This window comes from Protopterus annectens, chromosome 14.part0 (assembly GCF_019279795.1).
Source record: "Protopterus annectens isolate FY-2018-M chromosome 14.part0, PAN1.0, whole genome shotgun sequence".
NCBI lineage: Eukaryota > Metazoa > Chordata > Ceratodontiformes > Protopteridae > Protopterus > Protopterus annectens.
In genome coordinates this window covers 271,065,937-271,093,229 of record NC_056748.1, presented here as the reverse complement: position 1 = coordinate 271,093,229, position 27,293 = coordinate 271,065,937, and the positions used below count along the sequence as shown (strand labels likewise).

Genomic DNA, 27,293 nt, shown 5'->3' with positions numbered 1-27,293 from the left:
TCACTAAAGACAAACTCAAGGTCATGCTGTTTAATGCTAGGATCCTAAACAGTAAACTGCACTCCCTGGAAGCATTCCTTACCTTGAAAGATGCTGATGTCTGTGCAGACTTGGTTCAAGGCCACATAGAGCACCCTGGCCATACAAGGCTACAATGCCTTTCACATGTTCAGATCTCAAATCAAGCATGAAAGAAGAAAAGGTGGAGGTGTTTCCATCTTCATTAAATTCAAATACACCTCGAGACTGGTAAAACAGTAAGACTTAGGACTCTCTCTTCAGCTACTCCAGGTCCAAATAACTATAGGTAAAATATCCTTTCACATCATCGCCAGCTACAGGTCCCCCACTGTGAACCAGGAGGAGCACAATGCCTACCTGGACTTTCTAGAGTTGCTCAGTATACAGCCAAGCTCTTCAGTCATGGGAGATTTCAACTATCCTTCTATCAACTGGGTGACTTACACAAGCACAAACATGATCGCTCTGAGGTTCCTGGAATACAGTTGGTCTGCACCCCCACAAGGGGCTGAAATGTCCTAGACCTAGTGCTCACCAACAACACTGCACTATCTCCTGTCTGTTGCCCTCCCTGGTAAGGTTAGACCATAAATCAGTCTCTTTTGAATTAAATATCAGACCTGACACCCCCACAGGAACAAATAAAACCTGAAAATTTTATAACAATGACTCCTATGCAGAAGAGTACACAAATACCCTTTATAGCCACTTAAACAAATGTATTGACTCAGATGTACCTAACACAACTAAAACCAGGTCCTCCTGAAAAAAACAAGCCACTCTGGTGGACTGTAAGTATAAATAAGTTATACAACAAAAGAAATAAACTGATATCTAAGAACAAGAGGAAACTTACTCAGCAGAGGAAGAGTACCCTCCACAGCTTGAACAAGCAAATCAGCTATCTTGTAAAGTCCTCTAAGGCTAGTTACATCTGAAACCTAAAAGGGAATGCCCAGCTGCATGCTGAACTTATAGTGGACTGTACCACTCACATTGAACCTGAAGAAATTGCCAACCTGCTAGCTGACAGATTTGGCAATAACTTCATTCACCTGCCCCCACCAGCCATACCCCAAAGCATTCCTGACACCAGTCCTCTACTGAGTATCTCAAAAAAACAGTTCATACAAGTGCTCTCCAAGGCCAAAAACATGGCCTCTAATGGACCAGATAACATCTGAGGTTGCTTACTAAACAATCTAAAACAAGACCTAGTGGAATCACTTAGCACTCTCTTTAACCATAGCCTGAGTACTGTCTTAGTTCTGGCAGTGTGGAGATCAGCAACAGTAATCCCCTTGCACAAAGGGGGTCCATCAATCAACACAAGAAACTATCAACCCATAAGTCTAACTAGCCTTATCTGTAAGGCCATAGAAGAATCTTCATGGACCTTATCAACAAGCACACAGGTGACCTTCAAACTCTTGACATGACCCAGTTTGGTTTCATCAAGGGAAGATCTTGCTTAGTAAACCTGTTGGATTTCTTTGAGAATGTCACCAAAGCCCTGGATGAGGGCAAAGCAGTACATACTGCCTATCTTGATTTAGCCAAGGCTTTTGACACAATCCCCAACTCAGGGGTCATTGAGAATCTCTCCCAGCTGGGGATTAACCCATACATCACTAGATGGGTCACCAACTGGCTCACCAATAGAATGCACACTATCAAAATTGGGGAGTCCAGCTCTGCCAGTAAACCAGTTACCAGTGGGATACCACAAGGATCTGTGCTGGGTTCTCTACTGTTTAGAATCTATTTATGTGAGGTCCAGGCAAAAGCAGATGGCCTGTGGCTTACCAGGTTTGCAGATGACTGCAAACTGGGCAAATAACTGAGTCCTCCAATGATCTAAACATATAACAGAAGGGGCTGATGAAGACAAATGATTGGTGCCAATGTCATGGACTAAAACTAAATGCAAAAAATGCCTCATTATTCCTTCCAGCAAAGAAGTAGCCCATGCTAATTATGATATAGATAGCAACCCTCTAAGCAAAAAAACAAGTGGTGGGATACTTGGGTACACAAGCTGATAGCAATCTAACCTTCGATCACCATTTTTGGGAACACAAGCTGATAGCAATCTAACCTTTGATCACCATTTTTGGGAACACAAGCTGATAGCAATCTAACCTTCGATAACCATTTTTGGGAACACAAGCTGATAGCAATCTAACCTTTGATCACCATTTTTGGGAACACAAGCTGATAGCAATCTAAACTTTGATCACCATTTTTGGGAACACAAGCTGATAGCAATCTAACCTTCGATCACCATTTTTGGGAACACAAGCTGATAGCAATCTAAACTTTGATCACCATCTTTGGGAACACAAGTTGGTAGCAATCTAAACTTCGATCACCATTTTTGGGAACACAAGTTGATAGCAATCTAAACTTCGATCACCATTTTTTCATAGTGATAAGGAATGCCTTCTACATTGTGCATCTCATAAATAAGAGCATGGCATCCAAGACTATGGAGTTTATAACTCTACTGTACTCAACCCTTATCAGACCACTAACTGAGTACAATGCTCCTTTCTGTATGCATCTCAACAGACACATTCAGCAACTGGAGAGACCACAGAGGTTTGTGACCAAGAGAATCCACTGCCTCCAAAACGTGACTTACATGAAAAGACTGAATGCCCAGTCACTGTAATCTGTATAATACAGGCTGCTGAGAGGTGACCTGTGCCTGGCCTACAGAGCAGTCTCTGACTCTGCCCTAATGGAGATGCTGCACATCTGCAAATCAAATGGGACAAGAGTCACTCACTCCAGGGATCTAAGTCACCCTGTGACATCAACAAAATATGCTGGAGAGATAAATGTATCTCCCAGAAATTGCTACTCCTCTAGAATACGCTCCAGCTTCACATGAAGCAGAGCTCCTCAATGACCCTATTTAATTACAACCATAACATTTGGATGGGTGACTGTAAATTTACCCAAGGGTGTAGTCAGTGCTGATCAGAGAATCACTCAGGTAACAATGACCATCTAACTATGGTCAATTAGAATACTCAGGTTTTTTTTACATGGTTAGGCTTGTAAAGGCCCTAGGGCCCTTATAGCCTAGTAACCTCCTATAGACCTATGAACCTACAGTTAGTACCATCTTATAGTTTTAGTACTGTTCTTACAGAATTTATTAAAGCATTTCTGATGCTGAGTAATTCCAGTGTTCTAACTTACAACTACTAACTTTGCATAAGAAAATTTCTATATGGCTTGGAATAAATGAATTAGACAATATTATGGATGCAAAACAAGTTCCCAAGATGTATGTCTGCTCTGTGTGTCTAATAAACTGTCTACAACTAATGTGTTTTTCTATGGCATACATATCTGAAAAGTAAGTAAGCACTAAAAAATGAAAATGCTTTTAGAAATAACCCACCTTGGACTTTTGAAACAAAACCCAAACTCCTTTTCAGATCAGAGCATATTGAATGCAGGCACCATCGGAACTTGGCATCACAACGGTATTTGTTTGCTCCACAAGTATCATAGCAAATATCCAGCTGGCTACAACACTTTGTCATTGCAGGGATTCCCATGTCGAGCTAGAAAAATAATATAAGATGTTAAACATTGCATAAGCAGTAAGCAGAAAGTGCAATAGAGATAAAATGGAAGCAGGCACAATGCAAATATTATACTTTATGTAAGTATGTTGTTGTTGTTGTTGTGTCTTTTGGCTTTTCCCTGTTAGGGGTCGCCACAGTGGAACTCCGGTCCGCTAATGATTGGCAGTAGATTTTTACGTGCCGAGTTGCCGGCCCTGACGCACAACCTTCAACGAAGGTACACCCATTCACGCATGTCTCCACACAGAAGACGCTCTAGCTGAGAATTGAACAGGACAACGTCTTATTGTGAGGCGACAACGCTACTGCAGCACCACCACCGCAGTATATTATACTTTATGTAAGTATAATGTTGCAAAATACATCCAAATTATTTTCCCTTTTCAGTGCATTTTAGAGTTTAATAGAATAATCCAAAATAATATATTTTGATAATTCATAGTTAGATGTCAAGTTTTAAATGAGCTTAGTATAGATATTTTGTTCTAATGGCTAATTTAATGAACATGGCTACAGATTCAAGTGCCCCACATCCAATAATAGTGAACTTTAATAGTTAATATCAGATCATGAGTACTAGTGAAGTATTAACAGTATAGTAATGTACAATATTTCATTCATGCCCAAGATCAGATGTCTTCGACAGTCTCATTCTATGCTGTACTTTGGAAACCACACTCCAGATCCACTGCTATAAATAGAATAACACATTTTACAAAATGCTTTCAAAATGTGTGGGATATATTCTTTCCTAACAGTTATGAACTATACTGAAAACATGATAATTCAAGAAGCTCTTCAAACAGGAATCCCTAGTAACGTATTTATAATTTAATTTTATTAACATTAAAACACTTTTATGACTGTCTGAACACCACATTTCAACAAAAACATGACACGATAATTAAACATCTAGGGGCAATAGCAGACTGCTATTTAACCTTTGTCCAGTTTGTCTCTGTTAAAGTTCAGAAAACTTATTCTGTAGCCCATGTGAGGCATATATATATAGCCACTCCATGGAGATTATTTAACTATGTACTTCACTTATTCTACTCACAACTGAATACAACTCTGCAGTTCATATCTTTCAAACATGCCACCTTAAAGAACTTGCAGTGATTCCTTACTAGAAAAAAATCATAGGGTTAGAAATTGTGAATTATTCATAAAGGCTTCAAAAACTTCCATTATGCTGTGTTTCTTATACAGTACTTAGAACTCACTTCCGCTTGGCATTTAAGCCAATGTGTTATCTAGACTGCTGTGAAAGTCTGTATCTGGAACATGCTATTGGAGGAAAACTACCACATGATCAGGAGAAAAATAAAATCTTAGTTCAACAAAAGAAAAGTTTATATAATACCTTTCAACATTGGGGAATAAGCTTTCCCTTACTATAAGGAGAAGTCAGTCATTAACTTCCTTCAAAAATAATTTAAGTTATTAACTTGAGAATCAAACCTATACACTAATGGTAGCTTGAGATGTGATATCAGGCATAAAAAGAATTGCATCCATTTCAGATGAGCATTGGCCACTATAAGGAATGCATTATTCATAAACTGTCAATCTGTAATCTTTTACAACATCCACCTGAAAACTTATGGTAACTAATAAAGTTTGCATACGTAACAAAATCTACACCATCAATGGAAAATGTAACTGTGAAACAGCAGGAGTAGTATATGCTGCTTTATGCCAACGTTGCCAAAGATACTACATTGGTAAAATTGAAAGAATGTTTAAGCAGAGAATTTATGAACACCAATACCAAATTAGTAGGGGTAATACCACAAATGCTTTGGCTAGACACATTCTAGAACACCCCACACATAAATTCCAGTTTTCAATATTACAACAAATAGGAACATTAGAGGTGGGCCCTGGGAATTAAAACTTGAAGAGCAGGAACTTGTTTGGCAAATTAAAACATATGCACATGTTCCACCAGGGATTAATGAATACTGCTCGATAAAATGTATTTTGAAATTAAAAGCCCTACAAAGATGATATTTGGTTGTATAACAACTTTTCTAATACTTGAATGAATTTATAAATATTTATTTATACATATCTATCTTTATACATTTATACAAATTTTATATTTCCATTTGTTTGAGTTGTTCAAGTTGTTACCTAGCATTTAACAGTATTTAGATTAATTTATATACACAAGAAAATTAAGTAATAAGACTGATGTGTTGATGTGTTGTGATTTTAAAAGTGTTGCTGATTTTTTTTAAAAAAAAAAGCATTTATATTTATTTACATATACATTTTACCTTGTATAACACTGGCTCTCTAAATTTTTCAAGTTATGTTAATTGGTTTTATAATTAATTATCTCATCTTAATTGACAGTTTTATTTTAACTGAGGACTCTTGGGGTTTCTTTGTCTGAAGAAGTTCATGTATTTCCTGAACGAAAGCGTTAACAATAAACTGGTTGGAATTCTACAACTTGCTGCCTATCTTTGTTTTTGTTTTTGGTTACAAGTTTATTTTTTGTTTTGTCATCATATGTCTTGTTTGGCCAATGACCTCTTAACCTTGGCTTTCATTTGCTAGAAGACATGTGTGTGAATGCAGTAAATAACATAAAAGTAAAATCCTTTATTCTGTTAGTAATTATATGGATGTACGCAATATACAAAGATAAATATAATTAGAATCAAAAGTTACCTGAATGCTCAAAAATTTTCACAAAAATTTCCAATTATTTCTGGTTATGTTTCCATTCCTGCAGCAGATTATTTGTCTTTCCTTTTGTACATCTCCAGTAAATAAAGTTAATATCATTTCTTTTAGTAAAATGATTTAATTCTTCACAAGCGGTGCAATTCGCTTTGGTTCTATTATTTTTAACCATTACTGAAATTATTGATTCTCAGCTAGAGCATCTTCTGCATGGAGACATGCGTGAATGGGCATACCTTCGTTGAAGGTTGTGCATCAGAGCTGGCAACTCAGTACGTAAAAATCAACTGCCAATCATTAGCAGACCGGAGTTCTGCTGTGGCGACCCCTAACCGGGAAAAGCCGAAAGACACAACAACAACTGAAATTATTGTTTCACGTTATTCTCTTAAATTAAATATCACCTTTTAAAGCTCTTTTGTCATATTTATCTGACTTCATGCAACCATCCTCTGTCTCGAATGTTTTTCTTGAACCTTCTGCCGTGGATTTTGTAACTATGACCACAGTAGTAGGATACAAGCATTCATAAACTGTGGGCGTAATGGCAACATTATGTCAATGCTAACAGTGCTGACAGATACTGACACTAATTATATCTGGTTCCTCAGCCTGTGTGTGTATCATGCATAGATTACTTAACTATAGCTACATAAACAGTATGTTAAGTTGCCACAGTTACAGAGAACAAATATTGTAAATGCATAACGAGTGTGACATACATATGATCAATACACATTAGCATTATATTTCTACATGATTTCCTCATGCGTAATATATTAGTAAGCAGGTATTAGTACATACTGTTTCTGGTACCTTGAGACCTAGGAAGTATGTGCTGCATCCATTAGGCTCTGGCATTTTATATTCTGGCCTCGGTAATGGTGCTTTGCCTATAAAACAATAAAAATTTAAAGTTATGAATAATTAACACTATGTGTCTTCATTCACCAGCTCATTATACTGAGGACACATGCATGCATGATCGATCCGTCTCATGAACACATACCTATTTCCGCCCATAAGAATTATGAGTTTTTGCTGACCATTTCCTACCACTGAGTACATAGATGCATGTGTATACACACACTCACACACACACATGCACACACACACACACACACACACACACACACACACACACACACACACACACACACATCACTCTTAAAACATCATGTAATACACAACATTGCTTACTGCAGATTTAGTGTCAGCAGAAATACAAATACAGACTTCAACAAATTTCTTGGCTGCAGCAACATAATTATTTGTAGTCCCTTCCTAGAAGAATGGAGGTGAGCAGTGTTTACATTGATATTGTTGTTTTCTTAAAGTATTTCTTGTTAAAATCTAACCATCTTATAGCAATGACTGGATGTTTGTTCTTAGTAACATTTTTTTTTTCTAATAGGAATATGTGAGTAGTCTGAAGAGACCTATAGTTTTGTATTAAATGTAACATTTCAGCAGCTTTGAAAAGAAATAGTAAACATGGTGCAATTGTTTAACATTAAACTGCTTTTCAGTAAAATACAATCATGCTATAGAAACCATTCTTCTTGTGAAAATTTATGTGTGTGTGTGTGTGTGTGTGTGTGTGTGTGTGTGTGTGTGTGTGTGTGTGTGTGTGCGTGTGTGTGCATGTGTGTGCATGTGTGTGTGTGTGTGTGTGTGTACTTACGTACTTCCTTGCTCATTTTTTTGTTGTTGTTGTTGTTGTGAACCAAGTAAGTCAACTGGTCAGAAGACATTTATCAGCCATGACCCATACCTGAGGTACAAATATGGTATTTATAATACTGTAATCATTTTATAAAGGTATAGGTACTCAAAATAATTTTACAAGATGCAGATATTCACAAAACATATAGTCTCCAAAATTTTGAAAATTAAGGATGAGCTGAATTTGAGTTAGGCACATAAAGTGGTTCAGTGAGACGCGCTGCAGGGAGAGAGTAAGGCTTCAAACAAAGGCTGGAACTACAAGATGTATGTTTTAAATATGAATATGCAATACAAATAATTGTCTCAGGTACAGCAGAATATACAGAGCCACATATCATCATTCATTGCTGATATATCAGTGTATGTTCAGTTCCACTCTTCATTAGCAAAAGTAATTTATATTGGTGCAGTATGGTTGAGTATTTAATTTATTATTTTAGTTATTCTTTCTTAACCAGGTAGGTGGACTAGTCCTTGGACCATTTTCAGCCATGATCTGAGTGTATGAAGTCTTGCCACCTAGATATTGTAGGATTATCTAAAGGATTTTTAATTGAAACTACATGTGGAATAATGGCAAGTAACATCCGTATATATATATATATATATATATATATATATATATATATTTACATGAATAAATCTTAACGAATTTTACAAAGTTTTCTTCAAGCTGTGCACTAATTACAAAGATTTTAAAGAAAAGATCAAAAGTGCATCATGTATAGATATGCATGTCAGATTCTTACCCAAACAATATAATAATAGCAATAATAATAATACCTTACGCCACAGTTTTAATTTACCCAAGGTTGCACTGATGCTCTAATAACTTTAAGAGTGTCAGTAAAGAACAAAGAAAAATTATGTTAAAGTAAGTGTGCAAAGAAAAAAAAATCAGTTCTCAACTTTCACCAAAATGTTATATTAGCACATACAATTAGAATTCATATGACAAATGAATGACCTTTAGAGCTGCATTATAGTCTAGACTTTAATATAATATATTCACAACATCACATATTAACATTTACTTCAGAAAAGAATGAGAAATATAAGACCTTAATAGAAGAATCAAATATTATTATACTGAATGCTACTTACTTCAGAATTTGCCTGTCAAGCATGTATGTACACTTGGTAAGTTTCCTGTAAGCATTCCAGGGATGCTTTTTTCTCCTAAATTGGTTGTCATCTACAACTGTTCAAAGTTTGGGGGGGGGATGTTTCCAATTTGATCAAAGTATTTTACTGAAGCTTTTCTTTCCGAAAAAAAGGTCAGAAATGGGGCATTGTGCAGTAAGAGCATTGCAATCAACATTTCTTAGTGAATATGAGGAGGTTTTAATTTGAAGTTTATTCTAACGGGAATGGCCACATCTTTTTCTTAATATTTTATTTTCTTCTAGGTGTTTTCTCCCTTCCTACTGACCACCATGCATCTCCCTATCATACTCAAACAGATTAGTTCCTTAGTGGTGGGTATACATGCACTAGGAGAACTCGGCAGAATATAAGTATGTGTTCTGGTTGGAGGAGTCATTGTTGGTATGCACTTATAGGGGACACTGGTAGTATATATTATGTGTTCTGATTGGAGGATTCATTCTTGGCATGCATGTGTGCTCTTGTAGGAGGCACTGGCAGTATATATTATGTGTTCTGGTTGGAGGAGTCATTCTTGGCATGCATGTGTGCACTTACAGGAGACACTGGTAGTATATATTATGTGTTCTGGTTGGATGTGTCATTCTTGGCATGCATGTGTGCTCTTGTAGGAGACACTGGTAGTACATATGCATGTGTTCTGGTTGGAGAAGGCATTCCTGGCATCCTCCTGTAGGAGACATGGCAGAATGTACTGTATGTATTTTGCTTGCAGGGGACATTTGCTGCATGCATGTGTGCTCCTGTAGGTGACACTGGTAGAATGTACTTTATGTGTTTTTCTTGCAGGGGACATTGGCTGCATGCATGTGCAGGCTTGTAGGAGACACTGGCAATATGTATGTGTGTTTTCTGCTTGCAGGAGAGCTTGACAGCATCCATTTCAGGTCTTGTGGAAGACAGTGATAGTAAGTATGGGTGTGTTCTGGTTATAAGGGCCTTAAAATGTGCATATATTGGCTTGTAGGAGTTACATGCAGAAAACATGTATGTAATCTGCTTCCAGTGGGACCATGACATCATACGTGAATGGGCTCACAAGGAACACTGGCAGTATCAAAGATGAAAGACTCAACAATGAATTGAACAATGAACCAAAACTGTCAAAAAATGAAAAAAAGCAAGATCTGATATAACTCCAGATACATTAATGTTGCCTAAAATTCTATAAGCTGTCATAACTGGCAATTTTATACATCTGTATATAAATAAATATATATATATATATATATATATATATATATATATATATGTGTGTGTGTGTGTGTGTGTGTGTTTAAAACCACTTGTTAGTCAGTTGCTTAAAACATGCTTACTTATTTTTGTAAATGATAATCTGTAGAACATGTGGATCTTTTCTTCCCGGGGCTCCTCTGAAAAAGGGCTACTTAGCTAAGTCGGACAAACCCGGTCAACAAATGTAAAATAAATAAATAAACATTATTTAAACAACTAGAATTCAAGCTAATGCCTTACAGGTACTATTATCAAAACAAGTTTAAACATGGACTCTGATATGCCATTCACCAGTTATATCTACATAGTTGTGGTACATTATTTAAATTCCTAAACCTAATATTATTTTTTTCACTTTTAAATACGCTTTCCAAAATGAAAACTGGAGCATTAAATGCATGAGGAATTGTAAATTACATTGTAACTATTGCAGTCTGCATAATTCCTTAAAGTATATGGCCAGAAATCATAGTCTACAGTGCAATAGTGCAACTCATGTTGCAGAGCTAAGCTGAACTGTGTTGCAGTGCTATCACTCTGTTCTTCCCAGTCAAGTACGAAGAGATTGTGAACGAAATAATAGCAAACTCCACAATGCACGTTCTCAAGGAAGCAGCATAGTCCACTGAAATGCTGAGCGTGAATGGCAAATCTTTAAATACATTAGTAAAATAGATAATATTTCCATCATACCAAAATTTCCGGTTTCACAGAACAAGAAAAATAATATCTACGCAGTCACAGCCCACCTAGATGGGAGCTGGGGGATCGGTGTGGGCTCCTTACCCTTGTATTTACAACCTATGTTAATTCTAAGGGGACAATACCATGGAGTAATTTATATTCTGTCTTGTAAGTTCATAGGTAACTACTAGGCTAACTCCCTTGAAGCCACTTTAAAGGCATCCAATTTCCCTTTAAATGTGAAAATCAAACCTTGTACTTTGTTTCAGTGAGGCAAACATCTTAAGCATTATGTCAACTCCCAACCTTGTTTTTCTTAATTAACAAAAGTCTCCTGGTGAAACAAATGACAGGATTTTGACAATGCCAGTTTCTGATGTAGTGTTCCGTAGCAACAATCACCCATCCTCTTGCTGTCTGATCGGATGTCGTAGTTCCCTTCTTATCCTCTTATTTTCCTTCCCTAGAACAACATGATTACCAAGTACAGTGGCCTAACCATACAGAGTGTTAAAGTCTGACCCCAAGAACCCCAGACTCATGAGCATGACTGACCATGGTCCAATAAATATAACGACACTAAAACGCAGGAACATGAAGAATAACAGTCCCCACCCAAACTCCATATTCTCTGCTGAAAGCTAATTATTGCTCCCCAAATTCTCTTAAACTACATACTAGAAGTTTTGGAAGCAATGACTAGAAAATGGAAATCAAAATCTAAGCCAACCATAACTGAAGTATAAAATCTGAACCAATCATAAATGAAGTATTGAATATAGGGAATAAAATAATGGAGGCAGGATCTTTAAAAAATGGAAGGAGTGCATTGTATACAAATAAGTGGAATCTGAGGGAACAGTACATACAGAATAATATTTACGAGATCAGATAGGAGTCCCCATGGACTATGATGTTTGCGGATGATATTGTGATCTGTAGTAAGAGTAGGGAACAGGTTGAGGAAACCCTGGAAAGGTGTAGATATGCTCTAGAGAGGAGAGGAATGAAGGTCAGCAAGACTAAGACAGAATATACGTGGTTGAATGAAAGGGAGGATAGAGAAATGGTAAGGATGCAGGGAGTGGAGCTGGCGAAGGTGGATGAGTTTAAGTACTTGGGATCAACAGTTCAGAGTAATGGTGAGTGTGGAAGAGAGGTGAAGAAGAGAGTTCAGGCAGGGTAGAGAAGAGTGTCAGGAGTGATTTGTGACAGACGGGTACCAGTAAGAGTGAAAGGGAAGGTCTACAAGAGGATAGTGAGACCAGCTATGTTATATGGGTTGGAGATGGTGGCACTGACAAAAAAACAGGAGTTAGAGCTGGACATGGCAGAGTTAAAGATGTTAAGATTTGCATTGGGTGTAACGAAGATGGACAGGATTAAGAATCAGTATATTAGAGGATCAGCTCAGGTTGGACAGTTTGGAGACAAAGCCAGAGAGGTGAGATTGCATTGGTTTGTACATGTGTTGACGAGGGATTCTGGGTATATTGGAAGAAGGATGTTAAGGATGGAGCTGCCAGGTAAGAAGAAAAGAGGAAGGCCTAAGATAAGTTTTATGGATGTGGTGAGAGAGGACATGCAGGTGGTTGGTGTCAGAGAGCAAGATGCAGAGGACAGGAGGAAATGGAAACAGATGATTCGCTGTGGTGACCCCAACATGGACAGCCAAAAGAAAAAGAAGACAATTTAGGAGGAGTGAAACTTAAGGGAAGGCAGGACTTGAGCAGTTTATATAATGTTGGAGGGAATGATAACTGCTAATAATAAAAAAAATGATATATATATGAGTATATTTCTTTTAATCATTTAAGAAGAACTTTGATTGATAGAAAATATGTCAAAGAAGTTCATTGGTGATTAGCATTATCCAAACAAAAAAAAATCTAACTCAATTGATCGCAAAAGTAAACAAGTGTGTTTCATTTGCCATCATCTAAAACAATTCAAAGATTTGCTTTTAAATATATTAACTCCATGTTGTACAATCACAGAGAAAGATGAAAATTCCTGATGTATATTACAGTCCAACTGCTAAAGTTTGACTAATATAATTTAACCACTGCCACCTCAGACAAAACAGACAAAATGATCAAAAAACAGCAACATGCAATAAATGAGTGCCACATACAGGCACACACACACACACACACACATATATATATATATATATATATATATATATATATATATATATATATATATATATATGGGTCTATTTCCATTAACCAAAGGACCACTTACCCAAATTCCATTTCGCCGAGACGACTTCAACGAAACCTTTAAAAAATTAAGTCACGAAGTACCAAAGTTATTTCACTGGAAAACTAACCACTTGGCCACCAGGGTGAACTTTGCCCTTTTCCCCCAGTATTTAGTTAGGGGGGTGGGGGGTGCAGCCCCCCACATGGGGGGGGTGCAGAGGGACTTGCCCCCCTGCTTACACTTGGTGGAAAGTGCTATGATTTATGTTGTTTAAACTCAGTATATGTATGATATGTGTTTTCGGTGTTTTGAGTTTCAGTGTTTTGAGTTTTCAGTGTTTTGAAGTTTCAGTGTTTTGGTCTTCTACATTATGAAGTTTTCTCATTTTCAGTGTTTTGAGTTTTCAGTGTTATGAAGTGAATCCATACACACATATATATATATATATATATATATATGGGTCCCTATCAGAAGATCAAATGCTCAGATGAGTGAACACAAGATCGAATATCAAAAACCCAGAAGCTCACAAGGAACTGAGTTTCTAATGAGCGAGATCATATTTATATAAATTTATAGATATAGATAGATAGATATAGATATATATAGATACATATACATGTAACTATATAGATATAATAGATGGAAATAATGAAAAATGTTTACAATGACTTGATTTCTGTTTTTTTAATGTATGTGTGCCCCTGTCATTGTTGAAAATGTGTGAATGGAATACAGGTGTTTAAAAGAAGAAGATGAAGAATATCAGATTATGACAGGCAGGCATTTGCGGTATGTCTATGCAGTTAGAAGAGGCAGCATCTAGCACAAAACCATGTTCCATGGCATATTGTACATACATACTGTGCACAGGAAAATTGACATCTACAACAGTACAATTATCTTGACAATATTATCAGCAGACATGCATATATATACATGAGATCTAAAATGATGGCGTCATGCACCACCACCACTAACCCACCAGTGTGTATAGATCACAACTAGGTTCAGTGAGACTTGAATGTAGAAACCTGCCAATGCCATGTTTGTCAGATTGTGGCATGGAGGAATAGGAAGAGGTACCACTAACCAGTGGTAGTCACCTCAATAGCAGACAATGTACATCACTGTGGTCCACAGCCATGTGGATGACTTTGCTTTCCATATGCATGCCTGCTATGCTGTTTACATTCCGGGTCATGAGCAGCATATAGCAATGCTGTTGTCTGCCACTTTTCTGCACTAATAGCCATGTATTAATCTACAAACATCCTCTTCATAGTTAAGAGATTCTTCCTGTGATGTCACTTGGGTCAGTCATGCATTGTGGCCAGGATATATGACACAGCTTGCAGAACAGCAACATGTTCAGCATAGGATAGTATAATCTGCTTCTCATTGCTCGCTGAACTTCAACAGCATATACAGGGGTGCTGGAAGAGTGCATCTCCGCTATATAATCTGCATTCTATGGCTGTTATTGCCATCATCTTCTGTACTGCCAATAGTAACTGAGTCTCCACCTACATTAGTCAGGTTGTTCAAAAAAAGAAGATGGCCTACAGTGACTGCCCCTCCAGATTTCACCACATTTAGAGAATACTTTGGTATCTTTGTGCCTTCCAAGTGACATGACCATCAGTCATCATTGGTGTGCACCCATGTGTGTCCGTAGTTGTCAAATCGGTGTCACTTCTGTCACTAAATGAGGTGTCTAGTCATGATGGCACAAGAGTAAGTGCCCATCTCCTGTATGTGTTTGGACATCCTTATGTACTCAGTACTAGTGCCTGCCATGCATGCTACATGCATGCATTTCAGGTACTTCTGGGGCTGTACTGTGACCATGAAGTCCAATACATGAGTACTACCATTGCATGCAGTGTCTTTATGTTAACAATGCACATTACACACTTATATGTGGTACATGTTTATCTTACAACATCTACATCAACAAAAAACCCTCACAAAAACAGTGTAGTGATAATTTGCTAATGTTTTATGTCAAAAAGGCTCATGGACCATAAGTGGATGGGCAGCATATGACATTCATGCAATGGTATCATTTCCTTGGGGGTAATGCAAGCATGTCAGTGTTATACTGGACCATGCACATATAAAGGGAAATATATAGCATAACATAGCATATAACCATCGCACTTTTTGACTACCATCTAATTGTGAGAAGGACACTAACTTCGGTCCCATTATCAGGAAATCACCAGCTGTTGCCATGTCCATCCAAAAACACCAGAAATTCCTCAGTGTCAGACAATAGTTGTGGCAGAGACCCCAACTTCTGACTTGACTTACTGCCTCTATATTGCAGGCCCATCACTATGCCTTGTTACATGGTGCTCCCCAACAGTATTCTCTTGATGGGCAGTGTTTTCTCATAGAAACTCCCTGTGGCTACAGTCTCTCCCAAGTGCAGTAGAGCTGTTCCATATTTTCCATATTTCTTCAAAGAGTATAGCATTCGCAGCAATGGTGAAACTATCTTAGTGTAGTCTTCCAGCTGTCTTTAACTGAAGGCAAAATGCATACATTGGATACATTTTTGTGGATATGAGTTTCATATATGTTACAATATATACAATACCTGTTGCTAATGCAAAGCAAACACACCATAGGAATGCAGTGTGGTCTTCTGTAGGCCCTCCCACATTTGTAAAATACAAAGACTGACAAGTAGTTTCTATAGGTGTGTGAACCACTACCACATTGAACATATAGTAGAGCATGACTGCAGACAGCTGCTCAGCTTTTCAAATGTCACATGCACATATATCCATGGGGCATACCAGTATACATAACCTGTTTGTATTACACAGTACTCTCTCACACTGGTCCTTAAAAGTCAGCCTACAAATTATGCTGCATAAAAATCACAAATTACTATAGGCAGACAATTCAGATTTGTGTGTGTGTGTGTGTGTGTGTGTGTGTGTGTGTGTTTGTATGTATGTCTAAATGTTTATGTATTTAAATAGGGACACACACACACACAAACCTTTTTCTGTATACTCCATCAGACATACTGTATCCTGTACATAACAGGTTCTCAATGTGATGCTGCCTGGAACAGGGATTCAGAAATTAAATGAGTATTAATATCAATAAGCTCTTTTAGATTACATATTATTAATAACAAGTCACTTAAAAGGAGAAAAAATAGTGGGGGGCAGAGAACTCCATGCCCTTGAACCCCCTTATTATAATCAATCTGAGGTCTGTACGACTGCATGTAAAAGTAAATAACTACCCCAGAGTCTGAGTGAAAAGTTCTGTCAACAGAATAGGTTAATCACTTTGACTTCAATTGATTGACCAAGTTCTGAGATGTATTTGCAGAATGGATGCATGAAAATTGCAAGCAAGGAATTTTCAATTCATTTCAACAGTATAAACCAGCCTTTTATTTGATGACCTATATATGTGACCTGTTTACCATAAAACAAAGGCATAGCTAGGAAATACAGCACCGTGGGCAGTCCCTATACTGGCACAGTTGAAGACCAAACAGAAATAGACATAGACATCTTCCACTACAGCAGAAAGCTGCTTTCTACAGTTACTATTCTAACACAATGTGTTATGGACATGCAATATTAGCATTCATTCAAAAAGTCCCAACATCACCTGTTGCTTCTTATATGACTGCTAGTGTTGCACTCATGCCCTACTGGCAACAGCCGGTTGTGCCCCTAACTGCTTGCATCCAAGGTGGATGCCCACTTCAACACGTCCTATTTACAGCAATGCCATAAAATGTGTTTCACGTTGCCATGAATTTGTCAGTAAACATACTGGTAACACATCAACAGGCTGTTTTTGAAAAAAAAAATTTCCAGGAATAATCCAATCATTTGAGTGGGATTTTTTTTTTTTTGGGGGGGGGGGGGTTGTATTCCTTACACCCACTACCAGCTGTCCTCTGAGTTGCATGATATCCTCAGTAAAGAAGCACTTAAAAAATAAACTATATCAGCTGACATAATTTCCCTGCACTCCACAGACAACTGTCAGTATTCTCATATCCACAAAGTAGTATTATATTCCTCTTCATGTAGTATTATATTCCACTTCATGTCCTTCATTATAAAATTAAATTCTCACCAAGATGGTACTTGGCACAGCCATTCTCTTACCTTCGTGTTAACTCAGTAACTGAGAGTACAAAATGATGCATTTGCAAATGTCACTGCTCATTTTATATTCTCAGCTGATGGCTGACTGCAGAACAGTAGAGGTTTGTGCCATTTGCAGACCCACTCCACCATGCCATTACATATGGGATATTCTAAGAAAATGACTGTGGTACCACTGGGTAGGTATACTGTTTTAGGAGAAGAAAAATAATGTGATAAAGACACAAACAGTAAAGAAATAACTAACAGCTGCAATACCGTTCGGCCAAAATTGCGGTGCTGTTCCTAGATGCCAAACCAACCAACCACTTGTTTTCAAATAAGACCAAGAATGTGCCCTTATGTACTCTTTACTATAGATCTGCAAATCAGTAATAAAGCTACACAGTGGCAGTAATATTAAAAGTCTGTTAAATGCTTTAAATCACTTCCTATATCATATTTATTTTCAGAAAAGTTTTGCATTTTCATGAACTAACAACATTAAGACACAGAATTAGATGTAAAATGAGAGGAATTCTTTTCTAAAAGGTAAACACCAAATAACAAAAAGAGTAAAATGTTAAAGACATGATGTCCAAGCAGGATTAAATTGCCCACATGAATTACAGATAAGCTGGTTTGCTCAAAGTTGGCTGCAGTCTGACTCTCACTCAATCAAAATACAATCAGCTGCTCGCTATTCCTTACGTTACTAGCTGTATGTATTAAACATTAAATAAAAAGGTAGAAGAATTTCGTATTCAGCTATATGATACCTGTTATGCATTCATGCATAAAGTACAAGTGCAGGAAAAGTACAAGCAAGATGCAGTTACCCTAATAAATTCATAATCTACTGATCACCACTGCAGATGGCAAAGCTGCCTTTTTCATTATAAATGTAATTCCAGCTCTATAAAAAACACTTAAAATGAAAATGGTTATTAAATAAATACTGACTCAATGTTGTAAACCATATTCATTTCATTACAACAATAACAAATTATAATTAACCTCACATTTTCCTTACTGACCTCCCACTTTTAACCATTCTAGTTTTTATGGTAATAACACCCTTGCATTCTACTGTTGAACTGATTTTGCTAAGGAAGAAAAATCCTGTAAGCTGTCAGACACTGAGTCACAATCACAGAACTAATGTCACAGAAGCCAGGCCTCTGGGTGTGAGTCTGCAGTGATACATGTATATGCAATGTCTTTGTGTATGAAATACTGATGTCATCTTTATGTTCTGAGATTACTTTTTAATTGCTGGACCATTTCTTAAAAACATCTGAGGCAGTGTGAAATCAGTGGTTGTTATATTAAGTCCCCTTGTATAGGAATATGGGGGGGGGGGTTACGGACTACACCTCACTTCAATTAGGGTCATTTATCGACTTGTTTAATGTCCCCATCTCAACAAAACAGTGCACTGATAAAAAGGGTATTTCTGAATGATACCACAATCAATGCTTGACATGTGTTCATGCTTCTTGTCAACTGTTAACCCATGAGACTTATACCTCTGGACCTGCCAGGGGAAATGCAGCATGGTCATTTTCTTTCCCTCTCTGGAGATAAAAAACCCAGTCCTGATCATTCACTCTTATCATCCATACTCCCTTGTTGATCTCTGTCTAGTGCTCAGGATACTAGCAGAAACCAGCTTAACGGTGTTGCACTAAGAATCTGCCCTTTTGTATCTTCAGGCCAGCAGAATTTAATGTCTGTTAATGCAAAACATAAACCCTTTATTTAATGTTAGTTTTGTATCTCTGCGTTATTAACATGGTTGTTTTAGAGTTTATCTAACAGATGTCGCTGACCAGCTTTAACATCTTTTCTGAAATATTACTGCGCAGTACAGATCTAACGGCAGCCGTCGCCTAAAATCAAGGCATGATGAGGAAAGTGGATAAATATACGGAAAACTTGTTCTAGTGTGTAGATGCATAACATGACATTAAAACAACCTCAGCATTTTACAGCAAGCATTATACTTATTTCAAAGTATTGCTCTTACTGACCTCATCTAAGCAGTCTAATAGATAACAACTTGAAATATCTGCCAAACACTTACTCCAGTCTACCACTACTAAAGCATGCTAAGGATAGAAATGAACATGTCAGCTGCCCATGTCATAGGATGCTGTTTATAAATGTCTTGCATGTGACACAGTTGCTTGGTTTGCTGCCTCACAGCACATCTTTCTTAACCTGGGTGCCTTCAGTGTATAATCTCTATATCCGTTTTGTGTCTTTTGCTGGGTACTCTGGTCCCTCCTACATCCAATATGTTGTAGGCAATACCAAACTGAAAGTACTTCCAGCATAGGAAATCAAAACCAAGAAAATCTAAAAGTGTTACTGTTCAATGCTAGGAGTCTAAACAAAAAAGCTCTCCTCTCCCTAGAGAATGCTGATGTCTGTGCGGTCACAGAGAACAGACCAGCAGTACAAGGCTATAATGCCTTCCACACATTTACACCAGCTACTACACAGACAGGGACTAAAGGTAAAGGTGCCTCAATTTATATCAAAAATCAACATACCTCAAGGCTGATCAAACAGGATGATGCACTTGAGCTTCTCCACAATCAAATCACCATACGCAAAATCCCATACCACTTCCTTGCAAGCTATAGGTGCCCTATATGTCCCGGGAAACCCATAACATGCATTTAAGCTTATTGGATACACTCACCAACCAACCCAATATTATATTCATGGGCGAGTTTAATTACCCCACTATTAACTGGGAATCATGTACGACACCAAACGTACAGGCACAGAGATTCTTGAATTTTGTAAACTCAAACTCCCTTGACCAGATTGTCAATACACCAACTAGGGGTGCAAACATACTGGATCTGGTCCTCACTAATATAGGGCAGTGCTGCACACCCAGACCACAAAATGGTCTTCCTTGAAGTAAAAATAAAACCTGGAACCCTAGCCAACCCTGGAATATTCAGGAAATAATCTAAGGCTAACTTCCTACTATTAAGTGATAATCTAGCAAAATTTCAAGCCACCATAAACCATGACAACACTGCTGCCTATGCAGAACATTTCCCAGAAACCCTATACAAGCACATCTGTAGCTTCATAGAGCTAGCTGTACCCACCAGGAAGAAGTACAGAACTAACTCAAAAAACAAAACTTCCTGGTTATCACAATAATATTAAGCTATATAACAGAAGGAAGAAAATCATGACAGAAATTAGGAGGTGCATTTCCTAGCGGGATAAAATCACTTTCATTAAACTAAACAAACAACTCAGGACAAATAAGGTCTACCAAAGCCAAATTTGAGGTAAATTTGACCTCCCAGGCCAAGGAAATCCACAAGGCATTCTTTAGTTATGTCCCCAACTTCAAAGTCAATACACAATTATGTACAGACAAATTCAGCTCCAATTTTACCCCTCTCTTCCCCTACACCTTCCTTCAGGAAATACCATCAAAGACGATTCCCCCTGCTATCACTAGGGAACAGACCCTTAATGCTCTCTCTAAGGCCAAGAGTACTGCATCAGTGAGCCCAGACAATATCCCAAAATGCCTTCTAAATAACATGAAACATGACATATCAGACCCTCTGAAATTGGTATTTAACTGCAGGCTCCAAACAGGCTTCACACCTCACAAATGGAGAACAGCAACAGTCATCCCTCTGCACAAACGTGGGCCATCTACAGACCCTGAAAACTACAGACCCAAATCTCACTAGTCTCCTATGCAAAGCAGTGGAAAGCATTATCACGGAAATGATCAGTAATGACATAGTAAACCTCCAGACAATGGACTCCACCCAGTTTGGTTTCCTCAAGGGCAGGTCATGCCTATTCAACCTGGTGGACTTTTTTGAGAAGGTCCCCAAAACAATGAGTGACGGCAAAATGGCATTTGACAGAATACCTCACTTCCACATTGTTGACCGAGGAAGTTTGAAATGGGGAGTTCACCTCTACAAAAAGACCAATGACAAGTGAAGTCCTTCAGGGATTGGTCCTGGGACTGCTCCTTTTGGCATTTACTTCTCTAATATCAAGGCCAATGTCCATGACCTCTGGCTGACTAAATTTGCAGATCACTGCAAATTAGGAGCAGTCATAGAGTCCCCCATTTGCACAAGTGTTCCACAGGAAGGGCTGACACAGACAAATAACTGGGGTCAAAGCCATGGACTAAAACTAAATGCCAAGAAACTATAATAGTTTCCTTTGGTAATTCACCCACTTTTGGTAAGTATCATATTGACAACACACCCCTAAGACCTGACCCAGTAGTTAGGTACTTGGAGAAACACATAAATAGTAATCTAGCCTTTGACCATCATGTGTCTACAGTAGTGAGGAAATCATTCTGTGTTGTGCAATTTATAAACAAAAGTATGGCATCTGGGTCCAAGGAAGGACCTCAACCTGCTGGACTTCCTGCATATCAGTAAAACAAACAGCACCAGAATTACCCATTCTAAAGATTTAAACCTTGCCTGTGGTATAACTAGGACCTGCTGGAAAAACAGGTGTGTATCCCAGAGACTACCCCTTCTCTGGAACAGGCTCCCCATTCACGTGAAGCAGAGTTCCTCCCTAACCCAATTCCAATGTAACTTGGACAATTGGATGGGGAACAGGAAATTCATCCCTGGTTTCACATCTATGCCTCTAATGGACAAAGAGTGTGTGTGTGTGTGTGTGTGTGTGTGTGTGTGTGTGTGTGTGTGTGTGTGTGTGTGTGTGTGTGTGTGTGTGTGTGTGTGTGTATGTGTGTGTGTGTGTGTGTGTGTGTGTTTATTTGCTTTGGATGGCTGGCATCCTATCTGGGATAAGTTTTTTCTTTTTGTCTTGCATGCAAGGACTGCTTAAAAGGTCTCTTTCCTCCTCATGATCCTGCACTGAATTAAGTGGATAATCATAAAACAAATTAATGAAAATTTAAGGTCAAATATAGAAAATGGTCAAGCTTGTATCCCAAATTTTAATGAAAGATCATATCATTGTTGTTATGTATTCTGAAGTGAGCAAACAGTGAAAACTCACCTCAGGAAAATAGACAGAGAAATCTTTCAAATGTTTCCTAAAAGATGAATTTATGTAGAGTTTAATTTACTCTTCTAAGTTTGAAGGATAAATTAGACATCACACTTTTAGATTTTTACACTAGATAAATTTTAATCTCTCGATTTGGAAAACAGCAAATTATGTAAAGAGCTTTAATTGTATGAGTTAATTAGTTAGTTAGTTAGTTAGTTGGTTGGTTAGTTAGTTAGTTAGTTAGTTAGTTAGTTAGTTGGTTAGTTAGTTAGTTAGTTAGTTAGTTAGTTAGTTAGTTAGTTAGTTAGTTAGTTAGTTAGTTAGTTAGTTAGTTAGTTCGTTTTTGACCTAGTTGGCCCTGTTGGGCTACTGATCATTTTCAGAGGGGTTCCGGGATACAAAAATTGGAAAAGATATCCAAGTTGCAGTAATAGAAACAGAAATAATAATACTGTAGTGTAACAACAATTTGAAAATTAAAGCTTTACTGAAAATTAAAGCTTTAAACTGCATATAAATACAGTGACAAAAAATAAGACTCAATAAAGGAGGAATGATAGAGTATACGAATGTGAGCGGAGTGACAGAAGTAACAGTGAAAGGAGACAGTAGTGAGATACAAAAAAACATTTAGAGACAGAAAAAGTTGGAAAGATAGAAGAAAAGAAAGTGGTAGACAGAGAGCTGAACATGAGGTGAGTTTAGTGAAAATAGTGAGGATAAGAAAGATAAAGAGAAATATGGCACATAGGAATATGTAAGGACAATATCTAGAGCGTTCAGAATATGTAGTGCTAAACATTCAGGAAGACTTACTTATGAATTCATTAAAGGCAGTAGAAAAGACCTTCCAGTGTGACACACCCATTTGCAATTTAGAAACATGCTAGTTGAGATGAGACAAAACCTAATTATTGGTTAACATGCATATTTCCTGAATGGCAGTTACTACCATGGTGTGCAGAACATGGCTGATCTGTCCTTCACTGTAGTAACCTGCTGCTCATGTAGGCAGTGAAATCTCTCCTCCTGTCACTCAGACACACACATACCAACACAAACATACAGCAGAGGTCTTGCACCTGTCCCTACCCCCCCCCCATGGGACCCCAGCCTCATAATGCTAAGTGCCATGACAACACATATGTGCTACTCCCTGGTGTCTAGTGTATCCCCCCAACTCCAGATCCATGTTCCAATGTCAGTGCCTTTATGGCACTTTAAAGAGACCTCCCCGGTGATGTAGTGTGTCCCTACTCCCCCATCAATCTTATGAAGTGAGTGCCATTACAGACCTTATAAATGGTGTCCAGTTGTTCCCCCCACTCCCCTGATCTCCATATTAACATACCTGTAATTACAGCACTTTAGGGTGTGTCCATTGGCTCGCCCCCATCCCCGTTATGCTACTCAGGCATTTTATTCAGTAATCCCTGGTATATAATGTATCCCCAACCACCACCACCCCCACACACACACACACACACACTCCCTGTGGTAACATTATTGGCACCATCACAGCACTTAAAAGCATTTCCCCAACCCCCAGTCCCTGTTTTGATGTTCATGTTGTTGTGGCACTTTTAAAGTAAGCCCTATATCCTTCCACCCCACCCCCTCCAGTCCCTGTAGTAACATTTGTGCTGGTACAGCACTGTAGAGTGTGTAATCAACCAAATGCTGAGCCCTGTAGTAATGCTGGCGATGATATAGCACTTTCAACTATAATCCCTGGTGTCCAGTGATTCTTCCAACCCATAGTCACCCTTATGGTTTATGTGCCATTATGGGATTTCATGTTATCCCTGGTGGTCTGCTGGTTCCCCCCACCCCTGGTCTCGGCAGTAATGTTGGTGTCAGTTCAGAACTTTAGAGCTGTTTCCTGCTGTCTAATATCTGCCATATCCCTGTCCCCATTTCAATGTCAGTGCTATTATGGCACAGTTTAAACCCTGGTTTCTAGTAGTTCCCCCCACTACACCTGTATTCATTGGTTGAGCACAGCTTTTTGGCCATGTTCACTACCACAAACTGATGGAGATGGCCATGCTGACCTACATAACTGAACACTTTCTTGAATCACTCAGCCATGTAGATGCCTTCTGGCTGTTCCAAGGAGAGAACATATGGCTAATAAGCATATGACCTTCCCACTGAATGCCTCATTAGTATTCAGCACAGCCACAGGGCCAGTACTTTGTGGTACTACACATCTTGTGTTGGAGGACTGTGCAGTACTGTGTAAGGGTACTTGCTGAGTACAAAAAAAGGTAATGTTATGTATATTTGGCTATATAAATATCACAGTAAGCTTTATGAATCTGGTTCTTACCTTTGTGTAGATAGCCATTAATAGTTTGAGGAACACTATAGAGATGAATATATGATTCTAGGATCCTTTCACAAATGCACCACAGCAACTTGGGAAACTCTCCCCACAACTTTGACTGACCTAGATAATGCATTACTCGTTAAAAAAGAAATTGAAATCTTATCAACCAAAGGAATATAAATGCAACTTTTTTAGAGATGAGAGTTATTTTTTATTTCATCCATTCATATTAGTTTTGATAATTATTAATACTGACCCTATGCTTCAACACAACTTGGTAAAAGCTGTTTATTTAATTATTTATGCTTTGTAACCCTTTCCATTCGCAATGTTTTGTCTTACTCTTTAAATATTACTACCAATATTAAAAGCTTTATATAGTTTAATCCCTACGTTTTTACTTCTACCAGTTTCATTACCTTGCTTTACTCTTTATTGTTAACCTTGCTAATGAAACAGTTGGTATCACTTCAAGCTGTCTTTGCTGTACATAAGCATATTAGTTTATTGTTACTGTGTCACTCCTCAAATTATAACATCTGTTTTTCATGTATATATTGATTACTGTTCAGATGAAAATTACATGTTTGTATCTTTATAACTGTTTTGTCTCAGTCTTGTGGTCCAGGAAGTGACTGAAAAGGGTTATGTACCAACCCACTTACCTAGTTAACAGGGAAGCAAGCATACAAACAAACAATAAATGAACAAATGAACGAATGAATGAGTCAATTAATCAATAGGCGTTATTATGTAGCTTGTGTTATCTAATATTAGGAGCTATCCATGGTAATGGTTAGATAATGCCTCATTTTGAGCATGTTAATGTTGTTCTGAGGTGGACTTTAGAAAGAATTTTGAAGCTGGCTAGATTAGAGTTTGCTCTTAGAAGGGTCAGGAGTGAGTTCTATTCATTAGAAAGATAATACTTCCTGCAAATTTACAAAAGTTACATATTTCCTCCTTAGTTATTATTTTAATGATATTTCTGAACCATGCTTAAATTCTAGATATGTGATGGGAAAGAGAGGTAATTGTGAATGAGTGTTTTGGGAATGTAAACATTTGGTAGATTTAAAACAAAAAGCCTTACAGAATACACTGTCAAAAATGTTATCGAAAGCAAATGGTTTTAACTAAGGAAATGATTCTTTTGAAGTGGGATATAGGATCTGAATTGCCCAAACATAGCAAGGTCTTACTAAGTTTAACACTTGTAGTTGCAAAATGGCAGTCAAAATCAAAACAGACTGTAACTGAAATACTGAATATTGTAAAGGATATAAAAGAACTTGATGTGGGATCTTTAGAAAAGGGAATAAGCAAATTACATAGAAATAAATGGAATTTGTGGGAACAATAACAATAATAATAGTATTAAAGACGAAGAGGAGTAAAATTTGAGGAAGGAAGGAGTTGAGCAATTTATGTAATGTTGGAGGTAATGAAATGTGTTATAATTGCTGAGGATATTTGCCTAGGAGTTAACCTGTGTGGAGGCATGATCCATAAAGTAGAGTTGGACGTAATGTATGAAAAAAGGGCAGGGAAGAAATGAGGGTAGGTCATTACATTCACCCAGTGCAGCAAGGATGATGTTTGACCTTGGGACACTCTAGTGATCCTTGTCAGCCTCAACCCTGGTGGAATAAGTCCATGGTAGATTATAAGGGCTCGGTAGACTTAACATAAGATGTGAATACTAGGATGACCGGATGGTTGGTAGCATGGGATGTGAGAAAAATGTATGTCAGATTATTTCAATATGTCTACATCAATATCTTCATGAAAAGATATTGATGAACACATGATGATATAGCTTCATGACAAGACATTTCTTCATCCAAACATGACCTTTTTTAGCAGTTATTATCATCATTGCAGGAACTATCTTTAAAATGGACAAATTAGGCAACAAAGCAGATTTTATACAAGAGAATAGAAATAAAGATAGTGAACTTTTAAAATGTATACTGCAAAAAGAGGGTGCTCATATTGTCAATATCAAATACAGATTAAATGATATAGAATAAAGATTGGGTGAGGAGGAAAATAAAATTAACTTCTTGTTGAAACAAAATAACTAATTAACAGAAAGTAGGTGACCACAAAATGTCGAAGAAAGCCAACTGTCATCACAGAACAAACTCTCATCATAAACTGGAACTTTATCAGAATCTGCCCACCAATGCATTCCACTCTAGTTTATGCTAAAAGTTTATAATTACTCAATTAAATCATTAACAAAATAATTAACAAACAAATTAATCAGTCCTAAAATAATTGCTTACTTTATAAAAAAATATATTGACAATTCAACAAGGGATTCTTAAAACTACCAACTTATGGAAAGAAATAACTTTCAAACCCTAGAGAAGGTAATAAATAGTCTCAACTTTGATGCTCTCATCTTTCATATATTCATAATTG

General features: G+C 37.6%; 1 protein-coding gene across 2 annotated transcripts in view; it reads right to left on the bottom strand.

Moving 5' to 3' along the window:
- Window positions 1-27,293, bottom strand: part of PLA2G12B (phospholipase A2 group XIIB) — a 58,628-nt gene that overhangs the window by 18,326 nt on the left and 13,009 nt on the right. The window contains exons 2-3 of one of the 2 annotated variants that reach the window (XM_044055985.1): window positions 7,131-7,219; window positions 3,437-3,602 (exon numbers count right to left, since the gene is read on the bottom strand). In XM_044055985.1, the coding sequence (XP_043911920.1) occupies window positions 3,437-3,602; window positions 7,131-7,219 (255 nt within the window). The remainder of the gene's footprint in view (window positions 1-3,436; window positions 3,603-7,130; window positions 7,220-27,293) is intronic. The other variant, XM_044055986.1, reaches the window with a different exon arrangement.